Source organism: Hyperolius riggenbachi, chromosome 7 (assembly GCF_040937935.1).
Source record: "Hyperolius riggenbachi isolate aHypRig1 chromosome 7, aHypRig1.pri, whole genome shotgun sequence".
In the NCBI taxonomy this organism is placed as follows: domain Eukaryota; kingdom Metazoa; phylum Chordata; class Amphibia; order Anura; family Hyperoliidae; genus Hyperolius; species Hyperolius riggenbachi.
Genome location: NC_090652.1, coordinates 238,860,534 through 238,880,671, shown reverse-complemented (window position 1 = coordinate 238,880,671; position 20,138 = coordinate 238,860,534). Strand labels below are relative to the sequence as shown.

General features: G+C 42.3%; 1 protein-coding gene across 1 annotated transcript; it reads left to right on the top strand.

The window, feature by feature from the left end:
- The first annotated feature begins 11,249 nt into the window (after positions 1-11,249).
- LOC137525801 (uncharacterized) lies at positions 11,250-13,952 on the top strand. The gene is made up of 3 exons (XM_068247003.1): positions 11,250-11,337; positions 11,503-11,556; positions 11,649-13,952. Exons 1-3 carry the CDS (start codon positions 11,306-11,308, stop codon positions 13,081-13,083), a joined length of 1,521 nt encoding a protein of 506 aa, XP_068103104.1. The 5' UTR covers positions 11,250-11,305; the 3' UTR covers positions 13,084-13,952.
- The last annotated feature ends 6,186 nt before the right edge of the window (positions 13,953-20,138 follow it).

Sequence of the window (20,138 nt, the reverse complement as noted above, 5' to 3'; positions counted from 1 at the left end):
AGGTGTATTTTACTTTTTGGCCACAAGATGGTGCTATTGAGACCGTGTTTCTATTAATAGAACACAGCCGAACACGGAAGTGTCGGGTCTCAGAGCTTATGCGACGTTAACAAGCTCTGCGAAGATACGGGAACGGTGATCAGGATTGAGAATCAAAAGATTCTCACATCCTGATCACAGATGGAGGGGGCTGCGATGTTGGATCGGCGGAAAACAGCGCGGGGATCGTGAATGCGATGGTAAGGCAGCAGTACGCATATCTACACCCCTGATCCGCACGTGAAGTTTAAAGGGGCGTGGATATGCGTACCAAGGATCCTAAAGTGGTTAATTAACATAACTAATGTACCTTAATGACAGTATGTTTGTTTAAGCTGGAGTTCCTATTTAAAGGAAGAAATAATTACCTGATGTGCAGATTAGCATTAAAATACTGTAGATACCACTAACAGACAAAGTACCATTGATAGGCTGAGACAATGAAAGCCATGGGAGACTCACCTGATCTCTGAGTTGGTTTCTCCTCAGTACAGCAGACCATATATGGGGGGGATAAAATATGGAAACAGTTGGTAAAAGGCATAAAACCATTACTAATATGGTACAGGACTGCCTTTGGCATACAGAACTGCTTGCAGCCTCCTAGGAATGGTTAAAATAGAGGTCCTGTATACTTTTTAGGGAAATCTTGTAGCATTCTTCCTGCAAAACATTGACAGGTTCCATTTGCTATGATGGAGGTGGATAGTGTGCTTGAACATTTGTTTCTAACACTGACCATAAGGACTTAATAATGTTGAGGTTGGGGGATTGTGGAGGCCAGGGCAGATGTTAAACTTCATTTTGGTGTTCATAAAACCCATTCTCGATGATGTGAGCTCTGTATACTTTGAATGCAAAGTTGTAGGCAATTAGAAGAATGTATATATTTTGTTGAATTGCAAAATGATTTAGCTTGTAAAAAAAAATCCTTAATAAAATTAGAGCTACAAAAAACAAAACATTTTTCATTCCTTCTTGCATAATTATTTATTTATGTTATCATGATTAAAGTGTACCTGAAGAGGAAAAACGTGCCCCTAGGGGGGTACTTACCTCCGGAGGGAGAAGCCTCTGGATCCTAAAGAGGGTTCCCCCACCCTACTCAGCAGAGGGGATCCAGCGCTGGGAACCCTGAAGAGCCACTTGTCGGTGCTTGTCAGGAGCCTCGCACAAACACAGTATCAGCTTTCCCTCGGGCTCTGGTGGTAATAGCTGAGCCTAATCTGGTCCGCTCTAGTGTGCAGGCGCAATAGGGCAGACTTGATTGGGGAAAGCCACTACTGAGCATGTGTGCAGCAGTATAGGTTATTGCTCTCTTTTGGGAAGGGAGGCTGCGAGTGCTGGGACAGAGGGACAGAGAGGAACGGGGGAAGCCTCATTAGGATCCAGAGGCTTCCCCCTCCCAAGCAGGGCCGGTTCAAGTAACAAGGGCAAAATTAGCCTGGGGCCCCCCCTACAGACACCCCCTGACCAAAAAGCGTCATTAGAGGCCCTTTGTTGCAGCCAAACTTCCCTCCTGGGCCCCTGAGCTGGCTGCTGACCCTCCCCGAATCACCTCCCAACTTAACAGACTCTGCAGAGTCCCTGGGGAGCAACAGCTAAGATGGGGGAGGGACAACTTGGGGCCCCTACAGGCTCTGGGGCTCTGGGACAATTGCCCATTTTTTCCCATGGTAGCTCCGGCACTGCTCCCAAGGTAAGTATCTGATTTTTCTTGTAATTAGTCACAGATTTTCTATAAAATGTAATTATAGAATCTAAGCATAGATTGTTTTGCAATTTAAGCATACGGTTCGCAAAAAAACACTTAACTACACACTATAAACAACAAGCTTTCAAAAGGTATGGTGCAAATGAAGAAAAAAAGATCAGAGTATGTCACTGGAAGGCGTCTATGTGTGCAAACCCCACACTAAACTGTATATTAATATAATTTTAATAACAGATCAGGGACATAAATGTCATTAAGTTTAATGTCAAAGCAAATTGGACACAAGAAATTATTCACATGAGCTTTTAGTTTTAAAATGCAATAAGGTATCTTATTAAATGTGAAGTTTATTATCATGCAAATACCATCCACTAAGCACATTTGTTAATTGCAACTCATTTGCATAATTAATGAACTCTCAAATGAATTATGTCTCTGCAGATTTGTGCATCAGCGTTGAATAAATCATAAACTACATGTCAAATTTAAAGAGTCTCTTGGAATGAAGCAAAACAGTATGACAATTAATTGTAATTGTAACACTGCCTTGTGTTAATTTGGATTCCCTAGCCCCAAATTTAAAAAGCGTAACACAAGATTAATCAAAATGTTTTCAAAATATCTTAAAACTCTTTTCAGCAGCGAAACAAAACATCTTTATTTTTTTTTTACTACAGTTTTGATACAACTATTATTAACACTAATAATAACTATTAGTACTGGGCATTTCCCCTTTCACACAACCATGTTTGCTAATTTATAGAGCCTTATGGAAGGGGGGGGGGGGGGAGATTTGGCACTGTAGAAGGGCCCTGTGAGAGGGGGAGTGGCAAGGACTGCCATGGCCTCTGGGAAGACAGAAGATAGCCAAGTGGTCTGCTAAGAGAAGAGAACCTGGCAAACATGATGACCACTGAGTGAAGACAGATATTATAGTTTTTTTCTACTACAACTAGTCCAAATTGTGCCTTTGGACTCAGATATTTGAATTGGCAGAAATATGAATGTTTAAGAAATGTATTAAAGTAATTAAACATAGTACTAATCTAGCACACTAGATATACTGGTTGCTCCAAACCCTATAAGTATAAGGGATCGGCAAGTAAAGTCTGTATTAGAATACAATTAGAGTGAAGGTAATGTTCATGTTAGGGAAGTGTTATTAGTTAGCGTTAGAAGTGCCCATTAACGGTACAATTTTTTCATCAGATGTAACTAACCGGAAGGTAATTATTAATTGTTCCCATTAATGTAACAATTTAAGAAGGTTTTACTTTCTGCTTTGACCATAAAATCCAACGTTCAGATTGATAATTTATTCTTTTCTCATAGAACAAAGAATTGTATCACATCGATTTGCGCCAAAAATGGGGCAGTTTTTTATACAATTCGATCTTAAAAGGTGAGGTGATTCGAAAGATCGAATCTGAAGGAAAAAATGTACCGTTAATGGGCACCTTAGGCAGATTTATCAGAATTAATGCCATTTCCAATCAAAAGGTAATGTTAGACATTGATTAGGCGGCAAGGACTATTGGCAGGGGAAATGTGGGGATTTTACCAGAGAAGGGATTATGGTTAGGAAAAAAGACTGAGTTGGGATTGTCAGTGGAAGAGAGTAGTTAGTACATGCTAATTCAAAATAAAACACAGATGATGTTAGTGTTAGACGGTATGTATGGATTATGGTAAGGATTGATTAGTTGGAAATAATATAAGGATATCAATGCTGAGAAAAATCATATATCAAGTTTAAATACAGCTGTAGTTATAGAAGGGTCACTATTTCCTAGTATCGCACACAATTCACTGAACCCAGCAAAAACAACTATTCAAATACAAGAAAACTTTCCCTGCAGATGATTGGTTGTGCGAAGTGGCTATGACATGATGTCCACATTAATACTAGTCTTTGTAGAGTTTTGTTGTTATTTGCAAAGCTTCTCTGAAGTCTTTAGGTCTTTTCTATAATATCTTGCTTGGCTGCACGGTAGATGGAGTGGATTCCTTTAATAGTGTGGAGTGATTCTCTCCCATCGTCAGTGACAGTTTTAGGCATAATGGGGCCCAGGACAAAAATCAATGTGGGGACCTATACATTTTCATGCTGTGCCCTGTTTAATCCTATGGAAGCACTTGCCCTGCACATCCTACATATTTAATAGTCTCAAATCTCCAAGAAGATTAAGAAGAGCTTAGAAGAACCTAAAAGCTTTCTGCTAGGCTCTGAACAGTCCAGATGTGCTTTCATATAACAAGTCACAAATCCAAAAATTAAGACATTGGCCTCAATTCACTAAGATCATGCTGAAGATAATAAGGCAAGAGAAAACTTACCTCCACATAGTGAGAGAGTTATCTTATCTCTTCATTCCTTACGTTACCTCTTCTGTAGTTAATTTACCTCCTCTGTAGTTAATTTACCTCCTCTGTAGTTATTTTCACACGTAGTTAATGAACAGCCTGTCTTTAACTCTAGAGTTATTTTAAGGATTGAAGAGTTAACTTAAAGACAAAAGAGTTAACATTAGGTTTGTCTGAGGTAAAATGTTTCCTGAATACTACATGCCTCATCGCCATGGTAACAACTCTAGAAGAGTTATTAAAGACAGGAGATAAGCTTAGTGAATTGAGGCCAATATGGCCCATATCTACTTAATGTTTTCTCCTGAGTTTCCTCCCAGTTGATATTTCCACACCTTGTTGCCAGCAATTGTCTTTTAAGCAACCAGCATACAAGACAATACTCAAAATAATTTTGATAGTACTTTTTCACCTACTTTTTGGTACTTATTCAATTGGAAAGTGCTGAAAAGTTGTTTTAAAAAGATTAAATATTATCTCCTGTAAGTCCCTGATTCAGTTAACTTTTCTCTGGAGTTTTCTCCACTTTTCATCTTATCTGCAGAATACGTTTTCGGCATATACTATAGCAAGTGACAACGTATTAAAAAGATGATAACAAACTTACCATTCTGTATCCAAAGCACAAACCATTACTATATGCAGTAATTTCAATGGTGACCTAAGTATCAGATTTTTTCATTAATTTTTGTAATGTTCATGTCTTGAGAGGCATATGGATGTTTCTTTTTAAACAATACCAATTTCCTGGCAGTCCTGCAGATCTCTTTGGCTGCAGTAGTGGCTGAATCACACACCTGAAACAAGCAAGCAGCAAATTCAGTCTGACTTCAGTCAGAGCACCTGATCTGCATGCTTGTTCAGGGTCTGTGGCTAAAAGTATTAGAGACACAGGATCGGCAGGAGAGTCAGAGAACTGGTTGTAATGCTTGTGTGCATAAGCAATACTGTCTGTTTACAAATCACAAGTGTAATACTTGGGGGTTAAAATTTGACCACCCAGAGCAACAAGACTGGTAGCTGATTAATGGAAGAGGCCACACAGGTTGCCCAGAACGTCTGCAGCTCTGGACAAATAAGACACAATGGCAGCGCAGTGCGATGTTGCGCTGCCCTTGCGATAGCAAGCACTCAGGCAGGTACAAGACAGGACTATAGATTGGAGTGTAACTAGACAAGTAAGACACAATGGCAGCGCAGTGCGATGTTGCGCTGCCTTAGCGATAGCAAGCATTCAGACAGGTACAAGACAGGACTAGATTGGAGCGTAACTAGTAGCAACCACAGCTCACAGTCACGTCCACAGAAGCAGAGCAAGTAGGCTAACAACAATCACCAGCAAGCATCCACATAGACAAAACTACAGGAAAGGACATAACTAATAGCAACCGCAGCCTATAGTTATGTTCCCAGAACTAGAGTAGCAGGAAAACTACCAGTCACCAACGTGGTGATGGCAGAATCCAAGCTATCAGGATAATGGACTTCACTGACCCACCGCGGATGCAGTGAACGTCCATCAGGCATAGAAACTAGGCAATAAACAATAATACAGAAAAATAATAAATGGCTCAACTAATGGATAAATATATATTAGCAAGTCTGCATATATATTTATCAAGAACTAGCTAAAGCACAAGTAATAAGGTCGCATTGAACTACAATAACAGAACTATACTGAGTAGCACAGTGCCCAGCAGACCAGCATAGTGATCGCTATGATGGGCGAGGTCTAAAAGGGGAGACAGACTTTTATGCCGGCATCGACCAATGGATGCAAGCATGCAAATCTCCACACAGCTGAATGGTAATCATTCAATCCTGAGCTGGCTTGATTACCATTTGCTAGCTGGTTGTGAATGCAAAAGACTCCCATAGGAAATACATGCAGTATTATGTAACAACATGCCTGCAGGAAATTCAGGACTATCTGGACGCAGCTCATCTGTAGTAAGCAATTGCTGGAATGATGACAGCATCCTGAGCTGCCCAGAACTGCAGAGCGATTGCAAATGACAATGAGACTTACTGCGAATGCACAACCGAATGCAGGCAGACAAGCCAGAACTGTCCGTTTGCGGCTCCCTGCAACGGACAGAACATGCCATCCTTACACTGGTATTATTTTAAAAGGAAAAATACATATCCTTCTCAGTATAGGTTTCCTTTAACCACTTGAGGACCACAGTGGTAAACCCCCCTAAAGACCAGGTTGTTTTTTTCATAATTGGCCACTGCAGCTTTAAGGCCTTGCTGCAGGGCCGCACAACACAGCACACGAGTGATTCCCCCACCCCCTTTTCTCCCCACGAACAGAGCTCTCTGTTTGTGGTCTCTGATCGCCCCCCCTTGTGTTTATTTATTTTTTAATAAATGTTCTTATTTTTTGAATATTTTTTTTACTATTTCCTTTATTTTTTTTCCCAAATCCCCTCCCTCCCTCCAGCCGGCCAATCATGGCGATCGGCTATCATAGGCTTCTGCCTATGAGAGCTGATCGCTCTCTTCTCCCCCAGGGGGACAGCTGTGTCACACGGCTGTCCCCAGTACAACGCTGCTGCTGATCACAGCGCTGTACTACATGCAAAGCCGGTGGTTTTGCCGTTTAACAGTCTCCCGAGCGACAATCACCGCTCAGAGACTGAAGGATTTGGGATTTGTAACAGCTGTAACAAAGAAATGTTTTTTGTTTAAGGTTATTACTGTGTGCTGCTGTGTATCTTTTAGAGCAGAGAGGATTTCTGAGTTCAGGTCCACTTTAAATATGAAAAAAAAAATATTTGGTATACTTCTTTGTGAGCATTAATCAATCTCCCAATACGTTTGTTTTTACAGAAACCCTAAATTATTATAGTTGACTACGGCTAGTATTAAATATAGTAATTATCTGCTTTTTACATTGTGCAAAAGGTGGATCAGCGCAACAACAGGCCGCCCCCGAATGGCCCCCAACCAGAGATGCGCTGAGCCCCCTCAGGAACCACAAACGCACCTTGACCCAAACAGAAGCTCTGCACATACACCAAAAGCATGGCTGCCAAGTGGGAGCAGCTGACCAAAAACGAACCAAACCAGCACATAGCAAGGAAATGAGCAGCGCCACTCAAAAACAGACCAGTGCCTACCTGCAAAAGAGTGCATGCCCCACTTGTGGGGTCGAATACACACCGAGCATACACATGACCTGTCTACCACTAGAGGAGGATGTTGGTTTCCATTAACAGCTTGCATGCAACCTATTAAGTACTCGTCCCTCCCACTGCGAAGAAGTAAATCCTCCATGGGAGGGGCCTAACACTAACTAAATCCTAACCTATGTACATGCATAGCCCGGGTGCGCCACCAAACAAAACTGAAAATCGAAAATTGCGCAAAAGGTGGATCAGCGCAACACCAGGCCACCCCCGAATGGCCCCCAACCAGAGATGCGCTGAGCCCCCCCAGGAACCACAAATGCACCTTGACCCAAACAGAAGCTCTGCACATACACCAAAAGCATGGCTATGGCTATGCATGTACATAGGTTAGCATTTAGTTAGTGTTAGGCCCCTCCCATGGAGGATTGACTTCTTCGCAGTGGGAGGGACGAGTACTTAATAGGTTGCATGCAAGCTGTTAATGGAAACCAACATCCTCCTCTAGTGGTAGACAGGTCATGTGTATGCTCGGTGTGCATTCGACCCCACAAGTGGGGCTTGCACTCTTTTGCAGGTAGGCACTGGTCTGTTTTTGAGTGGCGCTGCTCATTTCCTTGCTGTGTGCTGGTTTGGTTCGTTTTTGGTCAGCTGCTCCCACTTGGCAGCCATGCTTTTGGTGTATGTGCAGAGCTTCTGTTTGGGTCAAGGTGCGTTTGTGGTTCCTGGGGGGACTCAGCGCATCTCTGGTTGGGGGCCATTCGGGGGCGGCCTGGTGTTGCGCTGATCCACCTTTTGCGCAATTTTCGATTTTTCAGTTTTGTTTGGTGGCGCACCCGGGCTATGCATGTACATAGGTTAGGATTTAGTTAGTGTTAGGCCCCTCCCATGGAGGATTGACTTCTTCGCAGTGGGAGGGACGAGTACTTAATAGGTTGCATGCAAGCTGTTAATGGAAACCAACATCCTCCTCTAGTGGTAGACAGGTCATGTGTATGCTCGGTGTGTATTCGACCCCACAAGTGGGGCTTGCACTCTTTTGCAGGTAGGCACTGGTGTGTTTTTGAGTGGCGCTGCTCATTTCCTTGCTGTGTGCTTTTTACATTGAAAGGAATTGGTGCACATGTACAATTCTGTGCGTGTGCACTGAGAGTGGCCTCACTGCCTCAGTGTGCACCAACAGTTTGTTTTACACCATGCCTCGCAAGCACATTGCTGCATATACACCACATATTATGACATGCATATGGTGGCTCTGTAGCAGCAGATGAGAGCATGGCCACACTGTTACAAATATTTTGGGGTTGATTTACTATGATATTATACTCAGATTCACCCATATTTTACTTAACCACTTGAGGACTGCAGGGCTAAACCCCCTAGTGACCAGGCCATTTTTAGCAAAATTGGCCACTGCAGCTTTAAGGCCAAGCTGCAGGGCCGCACAACTCAGCACACAAGTGATTTTACCCCCCTTTTCTCCCCACCAACAGAGCTCTCTGTTGGTGGGATCTGATCGCTCCCCCCATGTTTATTTTTCTTTAAATAAATATTATTGTTTTTTTTTTTTTTTTTCTAAAAACCCCTGTTTCTTTAAATGTATTCCCTCCCTCCCTCCCTCCCTCCCTCCCTCCCCACAGCCGGCCAATTATGGCGATCGGCTGTCATAGGCTTCTGCCTATGAGAGCCGATCGTTCTCTTGTCCCCCATGGGGACAGCTGTGTCACACGGCTGTCCCCAGTGCAGCGCTGCTGCTCATCGCAGCGCTGCACCAAGTAAATAGACAGCGTGATCGCCGTCTAACAGTCTCCCGAGCGGCAATAGCCACTCGGAGACTGAAGGCGGGGCAGAGCTCCGCCCTCCATGCATGAGATGCGCGCGCACCATGCGCGCGATCTCATGCAAAATAGAGCCCCAGGACTTTACGCCAATTGGCGTTAGGCGGTCCTGGGGCTGCCACTGCGGCCACGCCTACTGGCGTGATGCGGGCGGCAGAAGGTTAAAGGGAACCTTAACTCAAAAAAATAAATAAATAATGAGTTTCACTTACCTAGGGCTTCTAACAGCCCCCTGCAGCCATCCTGTGCTCCTCTGGTCCCCCGCCCCCAGCTAGTTTCGTTTTTGCCGACTCATAGTCGGCGGGCTGCCATGCTTACCTTTGCTATCGCTGACGTCAACACATATCTTTGTATGCGTTGCAGGTGCAATCTAACAGTAGATGATTCTATTTTTAATATTTCTAAACTTACATTTTTAAGTTTTTTGTTTTTTAAAACATTACTGTAAAAAATAATATTGATTTTTTTCAATGCCATAATTGCTTTGTAGCGAACTGATTGATTTATTACCTTCAGTGTTAATTTTTAGTGCTGTAGGTGCAGGTGCAATGTGCAGGTGCAATGCGTACAAAGATACGTGTTGACGTCCGTTATAGCTTCCTGCACCAGCAGGAAGGGATGCAAAGGTATGCGTGGCGGCTCGCCGACTCCGAATGGGCACAAACGAAACTAGCTGGCGGCGGGGGACCGGAGGAGCCGTGAGTGACTGCGAGGGCATAGGATGGCTGCAGGGGGCTGGTAGAAGCCCCAGGTAAGTGAAACTCATTTTTTTTTTGAGTTTCCTTTAATAAAATATTTTTTAAACAAACAGATTTCTCTATTTAAAAACATCACACGTATATTTTTTAAATACATTATAGATCTAAATTCTGATGCTTCAATGAGGCAAAAATGCATTTACATTTTATTTCTCATAGAAGCGAATGGAAAAAGATAAGAAAAACGAGCGGAAGATAAGAGAATCGTGCACAGAATTGAGCAGAGAATCGAGTGGAAAAAACGATTGGATGGAAAATCGTGCAGAAAAAAACGTATCGTGTGTACCTAGCATGATATTGTAGTGTATCATTGGCCAACCACTAAGCAACATCATTTCAAGAGCTTCAAAAGTGGTCATTTAATAATAAACTGTTACAGAAATAGTTTTTTGGTCAGACACCTCTAAAAGTGATGGACCTGATTTATTAAGGTTCTTCAAAGCTGAAAAATGCTTGTGAACCTAATAGCAGAGACTGAGTTTAAAAGACACACCCAAAGAGTCTGCTTAAATGTTCTGAACCCTCAGGTCGTAGGATGCATTTTTTAAAACAGAATTTGCATATAGGTAGCCATACATAAATTCAGTTTTTTGAAAAAAAATTCCATCATAAAAATAAGATCGATTATTGCACTTAATTGATTCAATTTAAATATCGGGCCGAGGTACCATACACTAATTACCGATTTTTATGAAAATCTGGGAAAAATGACAGAATAATCAACAAAAGTTGGATTTGGTATGTGTGTTCTGCTACTACTGCTGCTCCTCTGCATATACTGTATGTACACAGGTAGAAGAGTAGAGGACCTAGCACATTTTCATTTTTGGACAAATATCATTATATAATGATATACCACATTTTTCACAAATACATATTTCATTCTTTGGACCTTTCAGTTACACAATCCCTCTTTCCCTGGTGCCTCCATGACAGCATACAAATGGGCAGTTCCTCCTCCCATCTGCCCTACAGGACCTCCCTGAAGCTTTTAAATGTATCTCCCTCCCCTATCCCAGTATTCTTTTTTGTGTCCTCGCCGGCCAGACAGGTTCCCTGGATGCTTCCCTTACCTGCTACATGGTAGCATACTAGCCAGGTTCTGTAATGCCTCTCCTGGCTAGAGTTCCTGTCCTTCGGGTACTAAATGTATCTATAAGGCAGGAAGACTCCCTTTGGTGTTCCTGGAGTCGCATTGTATCCCTAATTAGGGATTTGCTTTACATCCACGGCTTCATTTTTGCCTTATCAGCCTGATTGTTCTCTGCACCGAGTGCTGTGTGCAGTGGGGAGTGTCTATCTGGCAGCCAGGCTGCTGTAGCCAATCAGGGCTAGAAGAGCAGCTGTGTCACACTGTGGGCAATGTGTGGCGGTGGCCATCTTTGATTTGGGCGGACCTGACGCTGATTTAAACTGCAGCCCAGCCCACTGAGTTTGTAGCTGTTTGGAAGCCGATGGATGCTGGATTCACACAGATCCTCTCCTGCACAGTAAGTGACTGTGTTTTAAAGATCTTGTCATGCATTTATTGCTGTTTTATGGTTCTTAGCTCTGCAGGCAGGCTATGCTTAGTCTGTATTCAGTTGCTGTTATATTTTTGTGTAAGGAGCTCTGTCTCCTGAGCACTACCTAATAGGCTGTGCTCTATCTTGCAGCTTCCATGCTACTATGGGGCGCTCTTCTAATAAAGAACACCACAAATCTAAGAGGTAAGGGTGGTGAGTATTGCAGAAAAGAGGCATAATGTCTTAGTGAAGACAAGTGATTCTGATTGGGTTTTTTTTTATGTGTTTATTTCTAGTTCATCCTCTGCTGGCAAAGGGGAGAAGCATGATTCCCATAGAAAGGAAGATCATAGCAAGCTTTCTAAGCATGAAAATCCAGATAGAGCTAGAAGATCTCTTTCTAAACATTCAAATGCATCTGACAGATCCAGGAGCAGATCTCCAAGTGTGCAGCCTAGAACTATGTCCCCAGATTTGCTGGGAGTATCACAGCCTTCTGCAGTTTCCACTAATCTGCCTCCTAATTGCCCTGATAGACCAGGAGATGGACAGTGCTGGGTTTGTGGGAAACCTAGATTACCTGGAAAGATGATTTGTGAGAACTGTTTAGAAGATATCTCTAAGGATTATGTGGAGAATGCAAGTAAAGCTGGCCAAGTAATCAGTCAGCCAGTAGGGGAGCATGCTCAGGAGCCAGTGGCAGGTCCTTCTGCAGCAAATCAGTCTGATCATACTTCTGCTTCAGATGATTCTGAGCTTTCTGATGATGAAACTGGTTTTGATTTTGCCTTAGTGAAGTCGTTTGTTCGCCAGGTTAAACAAGCACTGGAGTGGGAGGATGAGGATGATGTTCCCTCTAAGTCTAAAAGAAGGAGATATTATAAACATTTAAATAAGAAGATAGTGTCTTTTCCCCTCATGGAGGAGATAAAAGACATTGTGTTGCAGGAATGGCTGAATCCAGTTAAGAAACCGTCTTTAAAAAATCGACTTAAGAAGTTATATCCTATGTCTGAACAGGACGCTAAGATGTTTGAAGCCTCACCTGTAGTAGATGCCTCTATCATGAAGTTAGCTAGAAATGTAACCTTGCCTTTGGAGGATGCTGTCTCTTTTAGGGACCTTATGGATCGACAGATAGACATGGAGCTTAAAAGAACATACTTGGCAGCTGGAGAAGCTGCTAAACCAGTCATTGCTTTATCCTCAGTAGCCAAGGCTTGCAAAGTGTGGACTAATAACATTGAGACTGCTGTTAGAAGTAACATGGATCACGAGTTGATAATAGCTGCCCTTGATGAGTTAAAATTGGCTGCCGACTTTATAGGAGAAGTTGCAGTAGACACATTGAGATGTGTTGGCAGAGTAATGTTGTTCTCGACTATGGCGAAAAGAGCGCTTTGGCTCAAACCCTGGGCAGCAGATCCATCATCCAAACAATCCTGGACTAAGATTCCATACGATGGAGAGAATTTGTTCGGTCCTAAGATGGACAAGGCAATTTCTCGTGTAACAGGGGGCAAGAGTGGTCTTATCCCTCACGATAGAAAATTTGTGAGACAAAGATTCAATCCAAATAGAAGACAACCTAATGAACGCTTTAGAGATGCTAAAAGCTATAAGCCTGGTAGACCTTTTAGGAGGGATTGGAAGGGGACACAGTCTTCCTTTTTGAAACTTGCTAAAAATAAGAGTGCTCAGTCTTCTGGGCAAAGTCAGAAGTCTTTTTGAGGGGAAGCCCGTTCAGGCAGAGCAGATTGGAGCACGATTAACTCGGTTTGCTCAGGTCTGGACGGGAGCCTTTCAAGAACCCTGGTTGCAAAGAACGGTTTCAAAAGGGCATACATGGTCCTTCAAGGTAAACCCAATTCTTCCTCATTTTCATCCTTCAAAACTACCAGATTCACCAGAAAAAAGAGAGGTTCTATGGAGTTATGTAAGCACACTGTTGGAACAAAGAGCTGTATCTATTGTTCCCGTAAACCAAAGAAATCAGGGGTTCTATTCTCCTATATTTCTAATACAGAAGAAAACAGGAGATTGGAGACCCATTCTGGATCTAAGGCAGCTAAACAAGCATATAAAAGTCCCTCGCTTCAAAATGGAGTCCCTGCAGACAGTCATCCTAGCAGTACAAAAGAACGATTGGATGTGTTCATTGGATCTCAAGGATGCCTACTATCATGTTCCCGTCCATCCTTCATTTCAAGTCTATTTACGTTTTGTGGTGGGTCACCTCCACCTGCAATTTACATGCCTACCCTTCGGGCTGTGTACTTCGCCCAGGACTTTCTCAAAAGTTCTTCTCCCAGTGATTGCTCGATTGAGAGAAGAAGGAATTCGTATCCTGCATTATCTCGACGATATCCTTCTTCTAGCTCAGTCCAGACAGATGTTAGAACGACACAGAGACAAGACGATAGAATCTCTAAGGAAATTTGGTTGGGTTCTCAACCTTCTCAAAAGTCAACCTGTCCCAACCCAGCAACTTATTTTTCTAGGTGCAGAGTTTCAGACCCAATCAGGGTTGGTGTCGTTACCGCAACAGAAGGTGGTACAGCTTATTCAAAGGATAAACCTAGTTCTTCACAGTTCATGTTTGTCAGCCAGGCAAGTCTTAGAAGTTCTAGGGTCTATGGCTTCAACAATTCCACTAATAAAGTGGGCACACTGGAACATGCGGCCCCTCCAGTGGGGGTTGTTGCGTCAGTGGGATCTCAAGGATCTGAATCAGCAGATTGTTCTGTCGCCTTACATGAAGTCCAGTCTTCATTGGTGGTCCAGTCAACAGAATCTGCACAACTGTCACTCACTGGAAACACCAGAGTGGAATATCATAACAACAGACGCAAGTCAATCAGGCTGGGGTGCAGTCTGGGAAGATCATGCAATACAAGGAAAATGGGACTTTGCTACTGTTCATCTGATCTCCAATACTCTGGAGCTGAGGGCGGCCTTGCAAGCCCTATTAGCCTTCCTTCCGGGTCTGAAGGGTCAGTCGGTTATGCTTCGAATGGACAATCGTGCAGCTGTAGCTTATATAGCAAAGCAAGGGGGAACTCACAGTTGGGAGCTCATGAAAGAAGTATTTCCAATCATGACATTAGCCCAGAAACATCTAACAAATTTAACAGCAGTGTATCTTCCAGGACACCAGAATGTTCAAGCAGATCTTCTGTCACGAGTGATTATAGACAACAACGAGTGGTCTCTAAATCAGGAGGTTTACAATATGATAGTGCAGAGATGGGGGTGCCCCCAAGTAGACCTCTTTGCATCCAGCTACAACAACAAGGAAAAACTTTTCTTTTCGAGGTATCTGACGAAGAATGCATTGGCAGTAGATGCCCTATGCCAGGTATGGGACTTCAGCCTGGCCTACGCATTCCCCCCTGTCCCGCTAATCCACAAATTTCTGGTGAAATTGAAGAGGACGAAAGCCGGAGTTTTAGCAGTCATCCCTTACTGGCCCAAGAGACCATGGTTTCTCCTCCTGAAGTTATTAGCCCTGGAACTGCCTCTGCCTTTGCCTTACAGGACAGATCTTCTTCTGCAGAGAGGATTTGCTCATCCAAATCCACAAAGACTACGACTCATGGCCTGGAGGTTGAAAGGGATAGGCTCTTAAGATCTGGGTGTCCCCAACAGGTAGTTTCTACCTTGTTGGCAGCAAGAAAAGCTACTACAATGTCATTGTACAATAGAGTGTGGCAAAAATTTGCTGAATTTGCTAAAGCACAGAAGTTTGATCCATTTCAACCAAAAGTCGGAGAAATTTTGCTGTTCCTTGATAAAGGAGTAAAGATGGGACTGGCATACAGTACTCTTAAAGGGCAAGTGTCTGTTCTGTCAGCTATACTTGGTGGTTCTTGGGCCAAGGAGCCAATGGTTAGGCAATTCTTTAAAGCAATATTGAAAATCAGGCCTCCCAGAGTACCAAGATTTCCAAAATGGGACTTGCCATTAGTCTTGAAATTTCTTTCTACTAAACCCTTCTTTCCATTACAGGACTGTTCTATTACAAATCTAACCTTGAAAACTGCCTTCCTTATATCCATAGTGTCTGGGAGAAGAATGTCAGAGTTGCAAGCTCTTAGTTCAGAGGAACCTTTCACAGTATTTTTCAGAGATAGAGTAATCCTTTATCCTGTGCAAGCTTTTATACCTAAGGTATCAACAGCAAAACACTTCAATCAGGAGTGGGCTTTACCTGAGTTTAAAGACCCTGAAGATTCAGTTACTTTACATCCCTTGGATCCGGTGTCCACTCTGAAAGAGTATATTCAAAGAACTAAGTCCTTCAGAAAGACTGAAAGATTGTTCGTGGTAACTTCTGGACAGAGGAAGGGTCAGGCAGCTGCTATTAGAACTATTGCTAGATGGGTAGTGACAGTTATTCAAAGAGCCTACAGGGTTCTGGGACTTGAGATTCCGCAGGTAATATCAGCACACTCCACTAGAGGGATGTCTACCTCGTGGGCAGCTTATGGACAAGTGTCTATTGAGACGATTTGCAAGGCGGCCAATTGGGCTACCAGTAATACTTTTATTTCACATTATAAAATAGAGCCGGGGGCTCTCTCAACTGTTAGTTTTGGTAAATCTGTTATCTCTTCAGCTGTACATTCTACTGTGTGAATGTTTAAAAAAAAAAAAAAAAAGTGGAATAATTTTGATTTCATATTAAAGTGTGGTCAGCATCATAAGTGTTTTCCCTCCCATTTTTCTTTCGTATGCTAGTTAAGGCCCATTTGTATGATGTCATGGAGGCACCAGGGAAACAGGAAAACTGTATACTTACCTTTCAGCAGTTTTCCTTTCCTGGTGCATCTCCATGACAGCATACGAACCCACCCTGGGCCGTCTCGGTGTTCAAAGTTAAAGAATACTGGGATAGGGGAGGGAGATACATTTAAAAGCTTCAGGGAGGTCCTGTAGGGCAGATGGGAGGAGGAACTGCCCATTTGTATGCTGTCATGGAGATGCACCAGGAAAGGAAAACTGCTGAAAGGTAAGTATACAGTTTTCCTGTTTTTCTTCTGTCTAATTGACTTTTCACTATGTTCTGCTTTTCTCTATATATAAAGTTATAGTTATTTTAATAATTGTAGTTGTGTGTGGTCCGGTATTAGTCATGGAGATAATTTGAAGACATAACAACAAAAGTTGTTTAGGTGATACCTTTAACCACTTGAGGACTCAGCCTTTACCCCCCCCTTAAGGACCAGCGTGGTTTTTTTTATGATCTATGCTGGGTAAGCTCTGCAGCCCCCAGCACAGATCAGGTTGCAGGCAGAGCGATCAGATCGCCCCCCTTTTTTCCCCCCTATGGGGATGATGTGCAGGGGGGGTCTGATCGCTCCTGCCTGCCTGAGGTTTGCGGGGGGAGGGGGGGGCACCTCAAAGCCCCCCTCTGCTGCAAAATTCCCCCCCTCCCTCTCCTTCCTCTCACCCCTGGTGATCGGGGCTGCACAGGACGCTATCCGTCCTGTGCAGCCTGTGACAGGCTGTCCTCTGTCACATGGCGGCGATCCTGTCACATGGCTGGAGATCGCCGATCTGCCTTACGGCGCTGCTGTAGCAGCAGCGCCGTTCAATGTAAACAAAGGAGACAAACGTCTCCTGCGTTTACATTTAGTCTGCGAGCCGCGATGAGACCTGCTCCATGATCTAACAGGAAATGGCCGCTCGCGCGAGCGGCCTTTCCTGATTAATTAGGGAGGCACCTGGCGATGCAGATGTGCGTCGCTGGTCCTCCAGCTACCACTTTGTCGGCAAGTGGTTAATGACTAACTATACCAGATTTCTTTGCAAGCTTTCGAAACTTTGATTTTCTTCTTTAGGCATGTTTCAGAACTAGTTTAGAACCATACCTGATGGTTCAGAACCATACCTGATGGTACGGTTCTGATCCAGTTCTGAAACATGCCTGAAGATGAAACTTAAAGTTTTGAAAGCTTGCAAAGGAATCTTGTACAGTTAGTCATTAAAGGTATCACCTAAACAACTTTTGTTGTTATGTGATCGGATTAATAATTGTATTCAATTATTAGTTTTCTTTGGAAAGAAAACAACACAAAATAAGGGAGAAAGAAAACAACATAAATGATGGAAAGTGCTGGACACTTATTTCAGGGTCTCATTAGGTAGAGTTTCATGTTGTTGCTTTGGAAATGCCAAAGGTTTTTTGATGTATATATTTTTCAGTCCCTTATTGTCTTCACTTTTTCTCCATCACTTTCTCCTAGGTTATTTTTTACCTCTCATTAATGAAATGCCCTTTAAGACACCAGCAAGCAAGAAAATACTTAGAATAATTTTGATAGTTCTTTTCTGCTACTTTTGTTACTTTTTCAACAGTAAAATGTTGAAAAGTTATTTTAAGGAGAAGATAAAAATTGATCACCTAGGAGAAAACGTAGACAAAAAAGTCATTTGGATATGGGCCAATAGTCTTCAATGCAATGTGCATGATGTGTTATTGCATTGTGTACGCTGTGTTAAAATAAAGTATTTATACCATTTTTAGGCCTGAAGATGTGCACTAATTTCAGCATTTTGTTTTGTCCAATCATAGGAAATCAGATTTTATCATACCTACCATACAACGTTCAATTTTCAAAGCAATCAACCTAATGTTTCCAGCACACCCAATCAGATCGTTATTTTTTTTTCAAAAAAGGGAAAATCGATCATTTTTTCTCAATCCAAAACTTTTTTCTTTTCCATTTTTTTCCAACTCAATGGTTTTTTAAAAAGAAATGAGAAAATGTATCAATTTGATTGTATTGTGACTAGCCACCTTAAAAGCTAATGCTAATGCTGATAGCTAATCTATTAAATGTTATGTCTAGATCCCTGTCTTGAGATAAGGCATTGTTACTTGACTTTCATGGATAACACTGATAACACAGCAGGAGGAACCAAAGTTTATAAAAAAAAGTTTAAAAGAAGGATAAACAGTGGACTTACTATGGATGATTAATAATATGCAAATCATTTCTCCATGCAGCTTAAACTTAGAACAATACAAATTGACAGAAGTTATTTTGTGGGCCATAATTTGCCCAGCACTGCTCTAGACTAACCAGAGGAGGTGAGTTGTCACTTACGTAAATTGTTGTCGTGAGCCACTATTAAAATTTTGATCTGTAAAATTGTATGCTTTTTTTTGTAGGAAAGTCCATTACTTATTCTCCTTTTATACTAGTATTGAGTTTTTGTTTGTTTGTTTTATCTTTTAGTTTATTATCTTTTTCATTTCAAAACAAATATGCAGTAGCTAGAAAGGTTAAGATGACCAATACAACAGTCTGGGTTGTAATGAAATGGCCCACACAGCAGCTTCAGGTTGCAATAAGATGGCTCATACAAACGTCTGGGACAGTGATCAGCTGACCAATAGAACAGTTTGGGTTGTGATGAAATAACCCATACAACAATCTGGGGTTGGGATGAGATGATCATTTTCAGTTTATAATCTTAAATGGTCAAAGATTTACAAAGAAGACTAAGCAAACTGCCTGAAGTCTAAAGGTGGCCACTAACGGTCCAATTTCTAGCAAACATTAGTTTGAGTGATCATATAATTCTGAACAGATGTGATTGGATTGGTTCTAAATAATCTCCGTTGATGGGCACAATAGAATACAACGTCCAATTGGATTTTTGTTGAACCAAAATTTGGATTTTCTTGTCAGTTGTGATAGATATGAAGCAAAGATTGGTTTGTGATAGTGTAGTGAATGATGAATTACGATATTTCACTTTCAATCAGAATTATCTGATCGCTCAAACTATTTTTTGCTAGAAATTGTATTGTTAGCGGCCACCTTAAAAAACACCAGGTCGCCATGTCCGTTCTGACCTTTTTCTACACTTTACAAAATATAATAGAAAGTATAATTTTGTTTTAATAACTTTTTTTTTTAAGATTTAACATTAAGAATAAAACACTTTCAAGTGCAACTAAGGGCCCATTTCCACTAGCTGTAGGATGCAATGTGATCACCACACTGCATCCTACTGCGGGTTCTTCCGGTCACGGTCCGGATGCAGCCGTTGATTGGAGCTAATGGGTTCCGGATGCATGCTAGGAGGATCTGCAGCTTCCTTGCGATTCTCGGATCGCACCACACCGAACTGCACAAACAGCACACAATGGAAACTGCTCCATTGCCGTGCATTGGTTTCAGATCGGATGCGGTAATGGCACTACGCTAATGGAAATGAGCCCTCAGCCAAGTTTCTCCTTCCACTACTGGGTGTATACTGTCAGAGACAGATGTAGTCTTTGATGATTACATCATCATCCTCTGAGTTGCAACCAATTCCTTGCCTCCTTCTAGAGTCTTCCAGTAAGTTTTATAGACGTGTCATTACCATATATCAGTCAGGAAGGAGGGTTCTAGGAGGAGGCCATATGCTGGACATCACTGAGGCTAAAACATGACATCATTGTGGGCGTGGTTTACATTATTTAAAGGAGAACTGTAGTGAGAGGTATATGGAGGCTGCCATATTGATTTCCTTTTAAGCAATATCAGTTGCCTGGCAGCCCTGCTGAGCTATTTCCCTGCAGTAGTGTGAACCACACCAGAAACAAGCATGCATCTAATCTTGTCAGATCTGACAAAAATGTCAAACACCTGATCTGCTGCATGCTTGTTCAGGGTTTGTGGCTAATACTATTAGAGGCAGAGGATCAGCAGAACTGTTAGGCAACTGGTATGGCTTAAAAGTAAATAAATATGTCTGCCATCATATACATCTCACTACAGTTCTCC